Source organism: Python bivittatus, unplaced genomic scaffold (genome assembly GCF_059951505.1).
Source record: "Python bivittatus isolate LINGU-HERP-01145 unplaced genomic scaffold, Pbiv_v1 ctg000980_np1212, whole genome shotgun sequence".
NCBI lineage: Eukaryota > Metazoa > Chordata > Lepidosauria > Squamata > Pythonidae > Python > Python bivittatus.
The window spans coordinates 54,907,250-54,924,799 of record NW_028277125.1 but is presented as its reverse complement, the minus strand read 5'-3'; the positions used below and the strand labels follow the sequence as shown (position 1 = coordinate 54,924,799).

At 36.7% G+C, this 17,550-nt stretch overlaps 1 protein-coding gene across 1 annotated transcript in view; it reads left to right on the top strand.

Moving 5' to 3' along the window:
- SHTN1 (shootin 1) overlaps positions 1 to 17,550 on the top strand; it is an 87,758-nt gene that overhangs the window by 48,356 nt on the left and 21,852 nt on the right. Inside the window, exons 9-12 of the mRNA XM_007433684.4 lie at positions 4,892 to 5,038; positions 8,350 to 8,503; positions 10,422 to 10,521; positions 17,158 to 17,240. Of these exons, the coding sequence (XP_007433746.1) occupies positions 4,892 to 5,038; positions 8,350 to 8,503; positions 10,422 to 10,521; positions 17,158 to 17,240 (484 nt within the window). The remainder of the gene's footprint in view (positions 1 to 4,891; positions 5,039 to 8,349; positions 8,504 to 10,421; positions 10,522 to 17,157; positions 17,241 to 17,550) is intronic.

Below are 17,550 nucleotides of genomic sequence, written 5' to 3'. Positions count from 1 at the left end.
TCCATCTGCATATTATAACCAACATTTTTAGCCCACTTTATCTTACTTTCTTTCACTTGTTCTTCTGTTTCAAAATTCAATAGAAGTTTATATATTTTAGTAATTACATGTACATCATTTGTACAATTCCATTTCAAACTTTTTCTGTTCTGTCTTCCTGTGCCCTTAATACTTTCATCTTAAATGTCATTCCACAGTTACAGTCAGCATCACAGTCTGGCTCATATTACCTTTAGCTTTTGTTTTGTAAAATCTACCAATTGTCTGCACTCTTTAATAGTAAACAAAAAACATTCCCATGATGGTCTGGTTCATTTGTCTGTTTTAATTCCAATTTATTCAAAAGCACTTTCACCAAAAAAAAATATATTTTTAAAAAACCTGTCCCCTTTATCAGTTTTAAACTTTCTTACATCTATTCCTTGTTAAGCTTTTTGCCAAAAGTTTTTAAATCTTTAAAACTTTTTTTCCTTTTTAATCCAGAAAGAATGTTGACTCACCAAGTGGAATTCTGTTATTCTACTGCTCAGACAATCTCTGTTTAGCTGTAAATTATTTACATCCAAAAGTATTTAAGAAGCAGGAGACTTGTTCAAACTTTGTGTCCATATAGGCTGCATCACGGCTGTGGGCATGACTGAAATCCCTTGACTTCCAGCCACTCAACTCACAAGTTGACTGCAAAAACGTTAGTTCCTGCAGTCTACTTATGAGGAGCAGCTGTCTGGAGTGCAAGTGGGAGATCTCACAATCTCTTCTTTATCTGGAAAGATAGCGCCTGCCAGAATTAGCTTTCTGGTCACCAATCTCTGCTGCGATGATGTCCCCGCTCTTCAGGGACATCTAGTCCACTATAGATTCTCATCTGGAAGCAGAAATACAGTATTGTTCAAGCCTGCAAATGTATCCAAATGTCACTGACTTTGTTTTATGCTTATGGTGAAACTATTTTTTTAATGTGTTTATTTTTTGGGGATTAAGGAAGAATAAGCTCTGGCATTCATTCCTCCATTCTAACAGTGATGGAGGAAAACAAGAAAATACTGTATTTGTGAATATCCATATTTGTACACTATTTGAAAATCAGTGGCCTGTGTTGATGGTCACATATGACATATCCTGGCAATGTAACTTTTCTTTAATATAAAGAGTAAATTGCTGTCCTGTGTGGCTGTGTAACTTAAAACAATAAGGACACTGTCTGATGAAATCTGAGAGTGGGAGTAGAAAGGTGAAGGTAGAAAGGATTTGCTTCTTTACCTGTCATTTCAGTCAAATTTTCTCTATATGTGTAACAATAAAGATTCCATACATACTATGTGAATACGGTTAGTTTTAAAATACAATGACTATATTTAACTTGGTTACTTACAGTGCCCTTTTCATTATAGGTTCCTGAGTAAATACTTGGCAGACACTGTGTTTAAAATCCCACAGGGAACATTTGCATGCAGAAAGGTCAAATGCTGTTATCTGCTTTTTATAATTATAAAGAAAAATGCTTATAATTCCAGACAGCCATGACCTCCTTGTATAGGAATCTTGCTCCTTTCATAAGATTGCATGCTATTGATTTGGAGATATCAATGGGCTGTATTAATAATAAGCTCCACAATAACTCTTCATTTAGATACATTAATGGTTTTTGGGTTACTTTGTAATAGCTGGTCCATTAATATGTAATATCTTTCTAAATGGACAGAAAAACCTGCACTTACAGAAAGGTTCTTATGTGTAGGCTAGTCTGCATTTGAAAAAAAAACCTCTGCTATGTAACTATAATTAATGTAACATTCCAGAGCTTCAGCTGTAATATGCAGGAATTGATGAGGTTAGGAAACAGATTTAACCTTTAGAATCTTAAATCTGTCACCTGCCAAGCATAATGGAAAATTTAGCTTATCGGAGGAAAAGGCCAAGGTAGATAACAGTGGTAAAGCAATCTAATATTTTAAACTATTTTCAGGGAAACTAATGTAATAGGTTATCTGTTTCAGTTCTCCTAATAACCTGTCCTAATTCAAATAATCAGTTAATGTTTGGAAGCATTGCTCGAAGGTTATTGATGATAACTAGTTCATGAAATTGACTTCCAATAACTGCTGCTGATTTTCCCCCGGGTCAAGGAAAGGAGAGTTTACTATTAGTAAACACTGATCAGCTAAGAGATTTTCAATTTTTGAAATATTTTCACGACTTATCATGGGTTTTTAAGATACTTTGCCAGGAAGGATATAAAAGAATGTGGTCATGAGATTTGGGAAGGGAAAGGGTCACGAAGGCTGCAGTCAAAATTATAACTGGCCATGAGCTTTGTGCAATCAGCCAGGCAAGGAATGATATATCTCAGTACAGGTCTAGACAAACCTTAGGACAGCCACTAAATTGGGGCCCACTAATAAATCTCTGGGTGATTTGCAATTGATTAGCCAGACTGCCTGACCCCCACTGATTTAACAATAAAAGAAAATTTTCTTCAAGTTGAGGTTCACTCCTGGTGACTTCATGGACATGCTCAGGAAGTTTTCCTGGCGACACTACCAGTTTTCTGATGGTCTGTCATCCAAGTACTAACTGGTCTGACCTTGTTTAGCTTCTCAGGATCAGCCAAGATCAGCTAGGTACGGGAATTTGCGTTAGATAGCAAGAGTGAAAAAAAAAATCTCAGAAAATAATTAAATTGCTGATATCAAGAAACCCTGGAGAAAATAGGGATAGATTTGTGAGTAAAATACTTCGTTGGAAACTCCAGGTATGACTCCTTGGTTGCACTTTTATTCAAAGATAATTTGTTTAGCATACCTGTGTCTTCCTTACTGAGTTTGAATCTAGCTCCAATGAGAGGAATTTGGAAATGGTAAAAAATAGAATAGTTTCAATAAACCTTCATATCTGCCCACCTCTTTTTCTTCAGACTCTGGAGTGCCATGCTGAAAACTGAGGGAGCAGTTTCCCATCATTTTGATGTGAGAAATAGTAAAACTGGTAATAAGCCCTAGATTTGGTTTGTTATCATATTTCTACATCCTCCACCCCCAGCAGCCAACAACAGCTTCACCGCCCCCCCTCCACTAGACTGAGAAAAAGTGGAAAATCAGAGCATAACACTGCTTTGTTCTACTTTGCATCATTCCCACCCACACACCCCAAAAGAAAAAAGAATCACCCTCAGCCAACAAACTTGTCTATCCTTGCTTAAATAAACAAAAACAAATTACTTGAAAAGAAGCAGGAATGCAGCATGCACATTATTTGATCTAACCTTATATATTTTTGTGTATGCATGTTTTTTGTATTTGTGTGTTTTTGTGTATGTGAGAACGTTTTAGTGGAGAATACATTGTCTAAAACTGTTTGAAAGAATGCATATATGCATATAATGTTCCTTAGAGTTTGTGAGTCTGAATTGTGTACCTGTGCTTTTCTGCACTTATTTGTCTTAATAGCTTTTCTTGTGCTGCACAGTTCTGTTCACTGCAGGTTATTCTCATGTTCCTCTCCTTTCCTTTTCCCTCCCCTCCTGTCCCCTCCCTCCTCTCCTCATCAGATTTAAGATAAGATTTGGTCTTGCTTCAGTTACATTGCCCTCTAAGAATGTGAGAGAAAAGCAAGCTATGCATCTACTGCTTGGAATTCATCCAACTTCTTTAAGCAATTGGTATGGTCCATGTTGACCACAATGAAATATCTGTTAAGTAGACTAGTACAAGAGCCAAAGTTTACTATTCACTTCTGTTTTTCCCCACCTAGAAACAGGAGATTGGAAAGTATATGGAGCATTGTTCAAAGGGATACATAGATTTTTTTGTATAAATAAATACATATACAAGTATCTGATTTTTTTAATGACATAGTATTGAGGGATGGTAAGAATCAGTGAACCTGCTGTGACTATTATTTTATCTGGTAAATAAGCAACATGGGACCAGAAATAATGGGCATTTTATTTCTGATGCAGTAATCTTAAAATATATTTCTTTTTTAACCACTTTCTGGATCAATTTTCAGTAATTTAAAAATAATTATTTTTTCTTTTAGTAAAGCAGCATAGTCCAACATGGTGCCCTTGAGATATGTTGGACTATATATGCAATCACCTGGTCAGACTGGGGAAGCTGTAAAAAACAAAAGATCCCTGTCTTACACAAAGCAGGCAATAGTTATACAGTATAGTATGTGTCTAACATATTAAGTATAATTGCTTCATTTCCTGATAATTTGTAGTAAGTTTATATTATCTAACATACATTGTTCATTAACAAGATATATGGTGAAACCACATTGAGCAAAACCAACACATTTTGTTGTTGTAAGACTTCTTAAAATGCAGGCAACATCTTTTGGATGTAAGCTGTTAATTAATTTTGAAGCCCTACAGTGTGAGGCCCAATTCTTCTTATATAGAAAGAGTTTGGGGCACTCAAATATATATTTGATTGCCCAAAGTTCTTTCTGTGCAACCTTGTATCTAATATCCCAACACAGTAATCTAATTATTTCCATATATTCTAAATTTCCTTAGATACTTTGGGTAAATGAAATTCCAGTGCCTTGAAATCTTTTTGATTCCTTCACCTGGTTTTTCAGTGTTTCAATAGAATACATCACATTGACAAATCTGATGCAAGAAATGCAAGGAAATGAAGGACAAGTGTATTTGCCCCATTTCTTTCTGGTGCTATTCTAGATCTTGTCTCTATTCCACATTCATTTGATCATTTGAGATATTTTCAAAGCAGTGGATGAAATGATAAGAGCAGTCTCCTGATGCCTGACATATGTGGACTTCTAGGTTGCTCCAAAAAGAAACTGAAGTTTCCATATGGTCTGCTCAGATAACTGCAATTTATCAAATAATCTGATTCACATTTTGTGTGGTTGTGTTTGGTAGATGTTTATTGAACAAAATAAGTTGAAACGGCAAAGTCAGCTGCTGCAGCAAAATTCCACCCCTGATGAGCAGCTTTCAAAAGCTGTAGATGAAAATGCTAAGCTGACTCAAATGCTGGAGGAAGAGAGATTGCAACACCAGCAGAAGGTAAGAAAGCCTGCCCCCGCCTCAGCCATTTAATATTTTAGTGCAGTAAATCTCCCGATGATATATATTGGATCATGCTGAACACATCTTACACAGGTAGAATGTTACTTAGAAAGTTGAGTGTTTCGTATAATAAAAAAAAAAGTCCTTTTCCCAAAGATACAGGGTTAAGATTAAGCATTAAAGTTTCTGTTGCTTTGGAATTCTTTTTTTTTAATACATTTTTACAAGATGCAAAGGAAAGAGGAGATTGGGTCTTTCACTAGCAAGCCCATCCTGCCCTTTCTTACCAGTAGCCATTTTTTCTAGTAGCCATTTTTAATCCAAAGTGAAGATGTCTCAAGCAGGCAAAATAAAAAAAAAACAAGCCTCTCTTTTTTTTTTTCCCTTTTCATTTTAATAGCTCTTGATAGCTTTAGCCACAACAGTCATCACATCTCCATGGTAACTAAACATCATAGTCTGGTTCATTACCTTATCTTTTGTTATGTAAATTCTGCCAATTACATACAGTCTTTAAAAATAAACAACAAACATTCCCACACTGGACTGGTTCCTTTAACTGGCTTAGTGAAAATTACTAGCACTTTTGTCAAAATTAAAAATGATAAAAATAAAAATTGGAAAAAAGACTGTACCCTCATCCGTTTTAAAACTTTCTTACATCTTCTTTTAATTCAGCTTTTTGCAAAGAGTTCTTGAATCTTTAAATCAAAGTCTCTCTTTCTTGTTTTTTTTTGTAATCTCGAAAGAAGGTTTAACTCACCGCAAGGAGTCTTATCTTTGCCGCAGAGGAAATATCTCTTCATCTGTAATTAATTACTTCCCGAATTGATTAAGAAGTGGAGAAAGTAGGGCTTTAATGTCCATATTGTCTCCACTGTAGTTAGGAGCATAGATAGAATTCCAGGCCTCCTTGCAGCTCAACTCCCAAGCCGGCTACAAAAACGTTTCCATTTCTGCTGTTTACTTAGAAGGAACTACTGTCCGGAGCGCACATGGTTTATCTCATAATTTCCCTTTGATCCAGGGAGATTACATGATGGAATCTCTATGAAGGAGGAGATGGTGTGACGGAATGCAGTAGAGACCCAGGTTCTCAGGAAGGAGGAAGCACATTCCAGGAAGGAAAAGGAGGAGACAAGAGGCAACATAGTCCAGAGCAGGAATGTGGAAAAAGATACTTAAGATAGCTACTCCCTAGATTCTCTTACAGTCTATTAGGTTAACATAGTACAGATTTAGTCTGGCAAGATTCTGTCTATATGGTACAAGCAATAAAGAACTGAATTTGTTTGCCTGTTGTTCTTGGGCTGGGCCTGACATCACCTCCGAGCTGGCATTCTCAGCTTGGTGGCTCTCTGCGCCTTTGGAGAGCATCACCGCATCATAATTTCCCACCGGAAGCTCCCCTGTTGCTTTGGAATTCAAATATTTCTTCATCAAGCCTTCACAATAAGTGAATGAGTGCAGCTTGCTCACTGTAAATCATGGCCTTCCATGAACTGAGTAAACCTCTTGTTTTGAATGCTGGTATGTTAAACACATGGCAGGACATAATCCCAGGGTGTTTGGGGTATGCTTACTATTGTGCATCTATACAGTTTACTATTTAAAGTACTTGCAAAACCACATTTTGGTTCAGAAGAGACGTTGCTTAGTTTGAACACTATTTTAAACTGAAGGATCAAATCCTACTAAAGAAAGAAGTATGCCAGATAGACTAGTCTCCCAGGTGGTCTCCCAGAATCCTCATTAGATTCTTAAAACCATCTCTATTCATATGCTGAATTCAGGGAGATGTTTAAATTGTTTGTCCTATACTGTGATGGTCCATTTGTGCCAACATTAGACTATATTCTATAAACTTCAGCTGGAGCAAAATGCAGCAGCATGAGCAGTTATGTGTGTTTCTAGTAGAACACACGTTATACCTCTGCTTGGTGAGCTGCATTGGTTACCAGTTTGTTTCCTGGTCCAATTCGAGGTGCTGGTGTTGACCTTTAAAGCCCTTCATGGCATAGGGCCAAGTTATCTGAGGGACCGCCTCCCCCTGATTCCATCTGCCTGTCTTACCAGATCCAGCAGAGAGGGCATGTTACGGGTTCTGTCACCTAGGGAGCTACATCTGGCAGGCCCCAGGCAGCGGGACTTTTCTGCTGTGGTGCCTGTGCTGTGGAATCTTCTCCCCCCTGAAGTGAGGTTGGCCTCGTCATTGTTGAGCTCCCGGAGGTCCCTTAAGACCTGGTTCTGACAGCAGGTCTGGGGACCCTAAGGGACTGGGGAATGTGAGGTGGCTCCCTTATTTTTAACTTCCTTTTATTCTCTATTTTATTTGTTTTATATCTTTTTAATGTATTTTACTGTTTTTAGCTTTGTTGTATGCCACCCAGAGTCACCTGTGGTGAGATGGGCGGCTAAATAAATTGATTTAATAAATAATAAATAAATAATAATATTCTAAAAATGAATGGATTCAATCATTTAGCAACTGGCAGTTACTCAAGGAAATTAACATGCTTTAATATAAAACTAGGAACCAATTGCCTAGAGTCACTATAACTAGTAGGTTCAAATTAAAATGTCAGACTTTTGGCTCCTGCTTAAAATTGAAAATTATTCTTTTCCAAGCATAATTCTCATAGTCTCTTTAGCAAGGTTTGTTGAGAGGAAAAATGGGTAACAAGAATTCTAGCATCTGAACTGTTTTCCCTATAAAGCAAATATATCCTCAAAGGAAGTTAGGGTGCAGCCTTCTTTTCTTTTTTTAAACTCGCTTTCTGTGAACTGCCAGATCTTTTCATTGATAAGAAAAAAGTTTGCAAGTGATGTTTACATAACCACTCTTAAATCTTTATCACTCTGGGAACTTATAAGCTCCATAACAGAAGTTAGCTAGTACTTCCCAAAGAATTCCAAATGGTAGTCTTTTGTTTAAATAAGAAGTGTTTCTAAACAACAATATATTGGCTTGTCTTTCCACAGTGCATGCAGTTTGACTTTTCTTTCCTCTCTTGCAGTTTTATTCCTTGCCCCCAAATCTCTAGAGGATTTTGAGATCTGGGACATGTTTGGGAGAACCAAGGTGCTAGTGGTAGAAGGGAAAATAATCTTGACTATTCCACTGATAGAATTAAAAACTGTATACATGGTTTTGAATACATGGATATACCCCATTTCTAGTATATTCCTTTAATACTAATACAGTACTACACCATTGAATTCTATGTCAAAAATCAGATACTGAGTTTTGAGGAGTGCTTAGATAATATGTTAGATATTCATTGTAGTTTTACATTTGTCAATATTAGGTTAAAGAATTAGAGGAACAATTATCTAATGAAATTTTGCATAAAGAAATCAAGTCCCTTAAACAACAGCTAGAACTTCTAGAAGAAGAAAAAAAAGAATTAGAGGAGAAGTGTCAGAGTGCTGAAGAACAAATTAAGAACTTAAAGCATTCAGGTAAGCTAAATAAATAATTCTAACATGTTGATGATGTTCCTAATATTATTAACACATTCTTAACAGAAGTTAAGATGTTTGTGCGTAACATTAACTTTTTGTGTTATTTCATAACGTGCAGTCTGTAACATAATGGCAATTGTCAAGCTACATTTGCAATGAAAACATCAAGAATCTTCAGTAAATTTTGGTACATGGCTGATATTTAACCAGATTAAATTAATTGCATTTTGCTCCCACTGAAATCAATGAGATTTAAATTACAAATGACCAAGTCCTTTAATTTCAGTGGAATTGAAGTGCAATTCACCTGGTTTTGACCTTGTATATGTTTTGACATAGAATTGTGATTTGTGGTAGCATCCAGCGAAAGAGGACATTTCTGTAGCTACCTAAGTTGGAACACTCCAGAAGTGAAAGCCAGGAAGAGGTTTAAAAACTACAGAATGATGTTCTATCCCTGGAAATTATGAATATATTTTTTAAAATTAATATTTAGAACTTCACAGTCGAAAAGCAACAATTCCTATGGATGTGAAGGTTTTGTTCCTCTTGTTTTATGAGCCTTCATGTGACTGACATTTTAAAAAGTAAATGCTTTGTCAAAGGCTATGCAGAAGAAATTAGCTTTGCAACTCCCATGGGTGTTAATGGCTAAAATCCATGGGAACTGTGTGGCTAATTCCCTGCACATCAGGCTAAACATTTACCCCTCACTATCTAACTGTTGAAGCTGTCTGAGTTGCTGGCTATTATTTGTCCAGTATATAGGCTAAAACAAGACAGCAGAAGCACTGAAAAAACCACTTAGACTACATACAGTATAAATCAACTACTGTGATTTAGTTGTTACCAAAGAATTATTTACCAGGATGGTGCCTGACCAGCTTACAGCATCGTACCTATTAAGTGCTAAAAACTGTAATTTACTACTCTTTATCTAAGATTGCCATTTCTTAATAAATTCAAAATACAGTTACCAGCAGGGGAAGTACTGTTTAACTATCCTAAAGCAGCTGGATTATGTGGATGGAAAATGTCAAAAGAAAAACATACAAATGCCTTTGTGTAAGGTCCTAAAACTGTAGTGATGTGTGTTAAATTAATCACAGGCTTGTAAGGTTAGTGGAAAACCTATGGAAATTGTCAAGGAGACTCACCCAGGGACCACTGTAGGACATGAAATAAATTATTTGAGTATGTGTACTGACTATATTGCAACATGATGGCATTTCTTAATGACTTCTCAATTCAGTTATGATCTGAATACTAAAAATAGTGACTGTTTAGCAAATCAAAAACTGGGTAGAAAGAACCTAGTAATGATTCTTAAGAGTTTTTTTTTAAGTACTGTTATGTCTACTGAAGCAGAGTCTTATAAAATATGAGTACACAAAATCAATAAATCAGTACTAAGATGTTTCATTGTAAGAATCAAAGCTGTTGCTTCTGTTTATCTGTATATCATCCTATCAGATGATCTAGAATTATCTCTAAATTCAGCAGTATGGTTTAGCAGAAGGTGAAACAATTACAAAAAAATAACATGGAGGTTTCCTGATACTAAGTCTGTGCTGTGCTTTGGATTCAAAGTGCTTCAGAGCAAGTAGAGGCTTCACACAGCATCTTTCTTCAGTTTATTAGAGTGGGTGAGTTGTATCTTCTCCAGGATTATGTCTATATACACAGATCGTGTAAAAGCATAAGGTAATGGAAAACCTTTGGCACTCTAATTTGTAGAGATGCTCAGTAAAAAAAAAAAATGCTGCCCAGTCTTAACATCAATTAGCTCATTGATTAGCAGATGATTTTATTTGATAAAAAATTATTTTATTTTACCAAACCTTTGTACTTACCATTTTAAAATATGTATGTATAAAAGCACCTTAGGTGAGGATTCAGTTCTCTCTCTATACAGTTGATGAGCTTGAAAAACGAATATATCAGTCAGAAAATCCAGTACCACCTCCACCTCCACCTCTACCACCTCCACTTCCACCTCCTCCAAATCCAATAAAGTAAGTACCATACATATTGCAATATAAACATGTTGCTTAGACATAAGTAAATGCTCCTTATGGTAATTCTAAGTGTAAGAAGAATAACAAGATTATAAGTTTCACATGTAATGTGGCTTTCAGTGAGTTTGAGGCAAGGTGATGGTACACGACAGGCAATCAAGTGCTTAATTTCTGGTGACCTTGGCCAAATCGTTAGCTCTCCACAGTGTGCCAGTTCAATCTGATAAAAGAGAAAACTGGCTTGGGACAAAGAAAAGGGGATATCAAAAGAATGAGGGAAGGACAAAAGGGGTATGAGAACATTTTTAAAAAGGATGTCAGAAAGAGAACTGGTATCTCTCCCACTTTTGACTCTGAGCCCATCCTTAGCTTGAGTCAGCCTTACCAAATGTGTTTCCCCCCAAAATTAGGGCTCGAGAGAATATATATAGCAACAATAACAACAAAAATGAGCTACCTCTGTCCTATATGTTTTTGACTACAAACTATAAAAACCAGCCAGCGTGGCCAATATTCAGAAATGGTAGCAATTATAGTCCAAAAACATTGGAATGATAATGTGGCCTAGGTTTGAATGATAGATTAAGATTTCATAGAACACAATCAGTCAAGAATTATTTCACCACAGACGAAGTTAGTTTTGTTGACAACAAGCCAATTATAGTTTTCCTGCTACTAAGAGAATACCATAATAGTGAGATGGAGTGAGATCACGCTTATTAGGACTGCAGTTAAAGTAATAAACTGCTAAGTTTGGGGGGCATGGTCACCTATATAATTGTAAGCAAAGCTATTATTTTAAAAGATGATACCGGTTTTTGAGGTACGTACCTATACAAGAGAAAAAATACCTAGAAGAAACAATTCTGTGCATCTTCTGCGATGAAAATGCAGTAAAAGTAGGATTTTATCTCAATCCTGTTGAGTAACACTGTATTATTATAGTTAATGAAGATTTGACATGACCTCCCATGTCATATATGGTAACAAAACAGAAGTTGAAAAAGTGTTTCAGTGCTAGCTTGATAAGTGCTTGGTTTTAATAAACACTGTATATAGATTTAAGTGAAAGAACCAAGTTATTTTCCCATCAGTTTCCTTCAGGGTTCAGTCTTGCCCTTGCTTTTCAACCTCTTCAGCCATCTACTAATAGATACTTCTTATTTAACAGTTCTTTTATGTACCTCTTTCTGCTTCTTAAATCAGTCTGGATTTTCATGTACTTAATATTCAAGCCTTTTTATTTCACACAAAAACCATGTCCTTTAATTCTTCCAAGGTTAATGCTGATATTGTGTCTCTACTTTTAGTCTCTTTTGAATTTTTCTGTGCCCAGATCAAGTGGCTATCAGCTGAGCCTTTTACTAGGACTGCCATTTCAGAAATCAAATCAATAATACAATTGCAAATTATAAAATTAAAAATGGCAAAGCATGGCCTTTTAAAGGATACATTTTATATCATTCAGTGAATATAAATTAAAGGTATTTTAATTTAGACCACACTATGTAGTTACAGTTGCTTCTGAAACCTCATATAACAAGATTTTTCATGGCACATTTAAAAAAAAACAAACCCTTTCAGGTCTTCATTAGGCAAGCTGAGATGGCCAGTGACAATCTTGCAGTTAAATGTCTCTCATGTTCAGAGCAGGAGAAGGTGGATCAAAGGCTTATCTTTCTCTAAACCTGGGGTGGGCATCCACTTGGTGGTCTCTTTGTGAAGCTGAGGCCCTCAATGGACAGGAGCTTGCAAAACAGGGTGGAGCCACATCAAACAAAGAGCAAGACTAGGATCTCCATTTTTTATGTAGTTTTTTGGAGGAGTACTCTTCTTTTCTCTTCTCTTTCTGCCCCATTATCTTTTTAAGACCTACACTACAGCTTTCATGTGTTTTTTGCCTCAATATTTTTAACAATCCCATGCCTAACTTTTAGTAGGCAGGTCCAAGGACTCATAAACAATCAGTTTGGGAACTGCCTATGATTCTGGAGGCCATAGCTGTCTACTCCCCTTTAAATTACAATATTTAGACAGAAATTACACTGCGCTACAGTAATTAGAAAGAAAAGTTCAGATACAACCAAACTAGGTGAGATGTTTGTCTTGTTTTTGTCTATGTACATAAAAAAAAATAAATGGGTGTAGCAGGGTGAATAGGGCAGATTAGAGCCATGAAATGAGGAAGAGCCCCCAAATAAAGTATTGAAGCATGTGGTAACATCTCATCTCTGGTGTTTCTGAGTTTTTAAAATAACTTGATTAGCAGCAATCCATTTCTAGGCAAAATTCAAAGTAAGGAGAACAAAAAGAGACATTATAAAACAGGGTACAGGATGGTGAATCCCTGAAGAGCAGAGTGGGGCATCGTATGATTGATTGTTCTTCCTCACTTTCCTTCATCCTAGCAGCTTGAAACATTGCTGTTATGTCTCTCACTTTGGCAAAAGCCAGTTTCTGCATTTTAGGATTAGCACCTGGTTGGCAGTGCAGGTAGGATAACTAGGTCTGTCAAGACCTATTCTGGTACAGGAGGCTGGTATCCTACCCATGCTGCATAGGCTATGCCAAAATAATGTGGCAAACAGCTGACAATCCTGGATAAATTTTCTGAATATTTTTTTGGCATCTTCTCCCTTGTGCAAGAGAACTGGACCAACAGATTGCTGAGCAGTTCCGAGTCTTTGGGGAGCCTTTGGTTTAAAGGATTGCAGCATTTTCAGTGGAATGGATTTGGTTTCCTAAGCCCTGGAATTTTCTTGGAAGACCCAGGTTTTCATTGCTGGCCCCTTGGCTGATCACGTTGGGAGTTTCAGCACCTTCAGTTTTCAAAACATCAAGTTCTTCCTCCTAGATGAAGTTTTCTAGGTGCTAGAACAGAGCTGCACTGATTTACCAAACACTTGGAAGTCATCCTAGCAGCAGTTCCATACAGCAGGCAGACAATGGTTTTTATTGCCACCCTAATAGATAACATTGAATGATCATTCATTGAATGATCATTCAGAAGGTTGCAATGAACAAACTTTTCTTCTGGTAATCCACATCTGAAGTCCAGACAGTGGGGCAGCTTGACTAGCATTACCTGCTGGTGCCCAAGAAAGTCAGCGATGCTTATTTGATCCATCTGTGGTGAAGTGAAGCAGGCCATCACCCAGCCATGGTGGTAAAAGACACTTTTATGGGAAAAGATCCACTTGAATGCTCTACAACTTGGCAACTTGGCTATCTTACTCCTAGAAATACATATTCGGGGGAGGGGGGAACACATCTTGTAACACTAGTACTTCGAAGGATTGAGAAAAGAAGTGTGAATCCCAAAAAGAAATTTTGAAAAATGTGCTTAGCTGTCTAGAGGATATAGTCTTTTGGGCTTTCTTCTTTCTCCAGAACCAAGGCTTTTTGCTGGGTTGGGCTGTTAAAGACAGCCTCTCTTTCCAAGTGATAGCTTCTCTCCCATACCACCAGCCTTCAAATTTCACCAAGCAGTGGTACCACCAGCAAATTCTGGGGTTTTGTGGATTGGATTCTTTCAATGGAAGCAGGTGCTTAGCTTTTGGGACCAGCATCTTGTGGCCAGAGAAATGTTTGCTGGTAAACCATGTCTTTTCAATAAATTCTTTGCTGTACTGAGCAGGAAAAAAGAACAGAAGGGATGTTCCCATGCTAGGAGCATGGATCAAGAATTTGACAGAACAAAATAGGATTGTTCCTTATAAAAGTGGTAAAAATGTGCTTGGCTGAAGCATGGCAAACTTGATAGGATGTCTTTAAACTGAATTCTGGGGTGGTTAAAGATGAAAACTCTGAAGAAAGAGTCTCAGATAAAGCCTTGTATGTTTAAGAAGGAAGTGAGAGAGTTACTATAATAGGAGTTAATCAACGATTCAATGAAAAATCAGTTTAAAAAAATTGGCTCGCAGAATTCCTCTTATTCAATATCTAACACTAATGTGTAGAGTATTGGAAATAAGCAAAGCGAGCTTGAGTTGCCCTGTAATTCAGTCACTTTGAATTCTTTGTGGCCCAGTCATTTCCCCAGATTTTTCTGTTAACTGCTTCTTCGAGTTTTGACAATCTCATACTTATGTCAGTGATAGTTTCTAATCTCCTTGTCTTTGGTAGGCCTTTTTTCAATTGCCTGTGATTTTTCCAAGCACCAATACTTCCTGCAAAGACTCTTGTCTTAGCATTAGGTGTCCAAAATATTTAAGCTGTAGTTTCATTATTAGTGCTCCCAATGAGTAGTCTGTTTTTACTTCATCTGGTTTTTCTTGCAGTCTATGATATTTTCAACAATTTTCTCCAGCACCACAATTCAAAGGCATCATTTTTTCTTTGTTCAGCTTTTCTGATAATCCAGCTTTCACAGATATATGTTACAACTGGGAAAACCATAGCCCTGACAACATGTACCGTTATAGTCAGTGTGATGTCTCTGCTCTTTAATATCTTGTCTAAATTTGTAATAGTCTTTTTTCTAAGTAGCAGACATTACTTTATTTTATGGCTACAGTCACCAAGCCTTTTTAAACCTAGGAACATAAAGTCTGCTACTATTTCAGTTTCCCTTCTACCAATTGACACTGAGTTGGCATTGCCCATTGATGTAATTTTAGTTTTAAAAAAATTGAGCAGCAGATTAACCTTTTCACTGTTTTCTTTTACATTCTGTAAGAGATTCCTTAAGTCTTCCTCATTTCCATCCACATTGTGGTATCATCAACATATTGTTGATGTTTCTTCTGACAACTTTAATTCCAGTTTCTATTTCTTCTATTACAGCATTTTTCATAATCCATTTTGCATTTATGGTAAATAAATAAACTATGTACAACTTTGGCACACTCCCAATTTTGAATCATTTAGTTGCTCCATATGTCACTGCAACTGTTGCTGTCTGGTCATCATACAGCTTGAGTATAGAAGGCAAATGTCATAGGTGTAGTAGACATCTAGTGGGAAGACACCTGTGATTGAAAAATAGAGATGCAATAGAAGAATGTAAGAGTAGCACTGTATGTTAAAAGTAACCACACCTGAACAAAATCCAAGTGACTGAATTTGGCAACACTATAGAGAACATACTGTATAGGTTAAAAAAAAGTGAAGAGACAAATGATAGTAGTGCTACTGTTGGTGCCAACTATTGACCAACCTACCAAGAAGCAGGTGTGAATGTGTTTATAGTTCTTATTTAAAGAAGCATGCAGTAGTAGTGATGGGTAACTAATTATCTTGACATAAATTTGGAAGCAAACTCTGTCCAGTATGGAAATTCCTGACTCTTCTTGCTGACAACTTTCTTCCTCAGAACATAGAAGATGATCAGCTATCCATGATTTGATACTAACCTAAGCAAGACATAGTTGATGAAGTGGAAGTAACAGTGTTCTCCCTTCACATAAGGCAATCATAAATGCAGTCAACTGTCATATGTACCCAAGACACTAAAAACAGGGGAGATAGGAGAAAAGTCAAAGATGAGCCAAATCACTTCAGGAAGGTTTTACAGCAAGGATTTCTATAGATGGAATTGACAATGGCTACAGACCAGCATTATTCTAGCAACTTTAATGGTCATAGGTTGCTTTCTAAATACTAGAAACATCCATTATATTATCCAGTATATACGTAACAGATATTGTGCTATTGTCCTGGCTTGCAGGATAAGATATGGTTAGAACATAACTTTCCTGATTGTTTAATGTAAAAAACCAAAATGCTGGTCTATTTCAATTTAAGCAGCATGACACCATCACACTATTTAACTTTTATACTTTGGAGGAGTTCTCACAGTTCTAAAGTCTACTTATCCTCTCAATGTTGCAGGCAGCTCGGATTGTTTCAAAACTTCTGGATTTATGTATTCATCATTCACTTGTTATTCAACATTTTGAATGATACTCAAGAGAACCTGGTTCACATACTTAATAATAATGTTTTCCCCCTTTTAAAAGCCTTTAAAAAAAAAGAAAAGAAATTACAACAAACACCTCATATTTGATTAAATATTGACTTGGCAGTGCCTGTTTAAAATTAATATCATGCTTTGTAGACTGAATGGCAAGCATAGATACTGTGAGGGCTTTATTTTCCATTCTCATTTTGTTTGTTTACCAGTAGGCCTGTTCCAACAAACACATACTGTAGAAAGGAGGGGACGTTATAGAGGTATCCTGCTGGGTAACATTATTCTCTGGAGAGTAATGTGTCACGTTAACATTCTAACCCTTCAATTTTTTATTGTGTGAGAAAGCTTTATTTTGTCACACATGTCACTGTGCCATGTTACCTTTTTAATATTCAGATCTTGAGTGTTTTGCACTATGCCTTGTCAACAGCAAGAGCAAAATAAATAATACACAGGCTGTATTTTTAGGAGGTGTGACATTTCTGTCTCAACCTGGCAATGTTTGAACACTCATCAATAAAAGCACTAGCTGTTTGTTGGCTAATGCCAGTTCTTTTCACCAATGCATGTCATAGAAATAGGCCCCAATCCCAGAAGTATTTATGTTCTAGTGATGGCGGGACTATAGGTGGCTAAGATCCAAAAAACTCTTTTTGTAAGTACTGGGGTCATGTTCAAGAGAAAGCTGTGTGACTGTCTCCATCTTCTCTTTCTGAAAGGTCTCTGATGTCAATGATTCGTAAGAAGTCTCATCCAAACAGCAATCTGGCCAAAAAAGAAAAGGCGTCTCAGCAACAATCAGGTATAGTGTATTTAAAATGAATCATTCTGTCACAGCAGTTGCACAATATTGTGCCTTCTAGGCACTTTAAATAAAATAAAACCAATTTTAAGAACATTCCTATTCACTGAAAGCCAACACAAACAAGCAGGGGGTTTTGCTATGAATAATTGTGGTGGTGGTCCCAAAAATGTAAAATACAACATTTCTAAATCCCAAGGGGGCAGATTCTGCTGGGAGGCACAGCCTATCTAATATACTCAAGCTGAGTTTCTGTGCTTGATCAGTATGCGTAACCTTGCTTCTACCTGCTGATTTCTTCAGACTGATT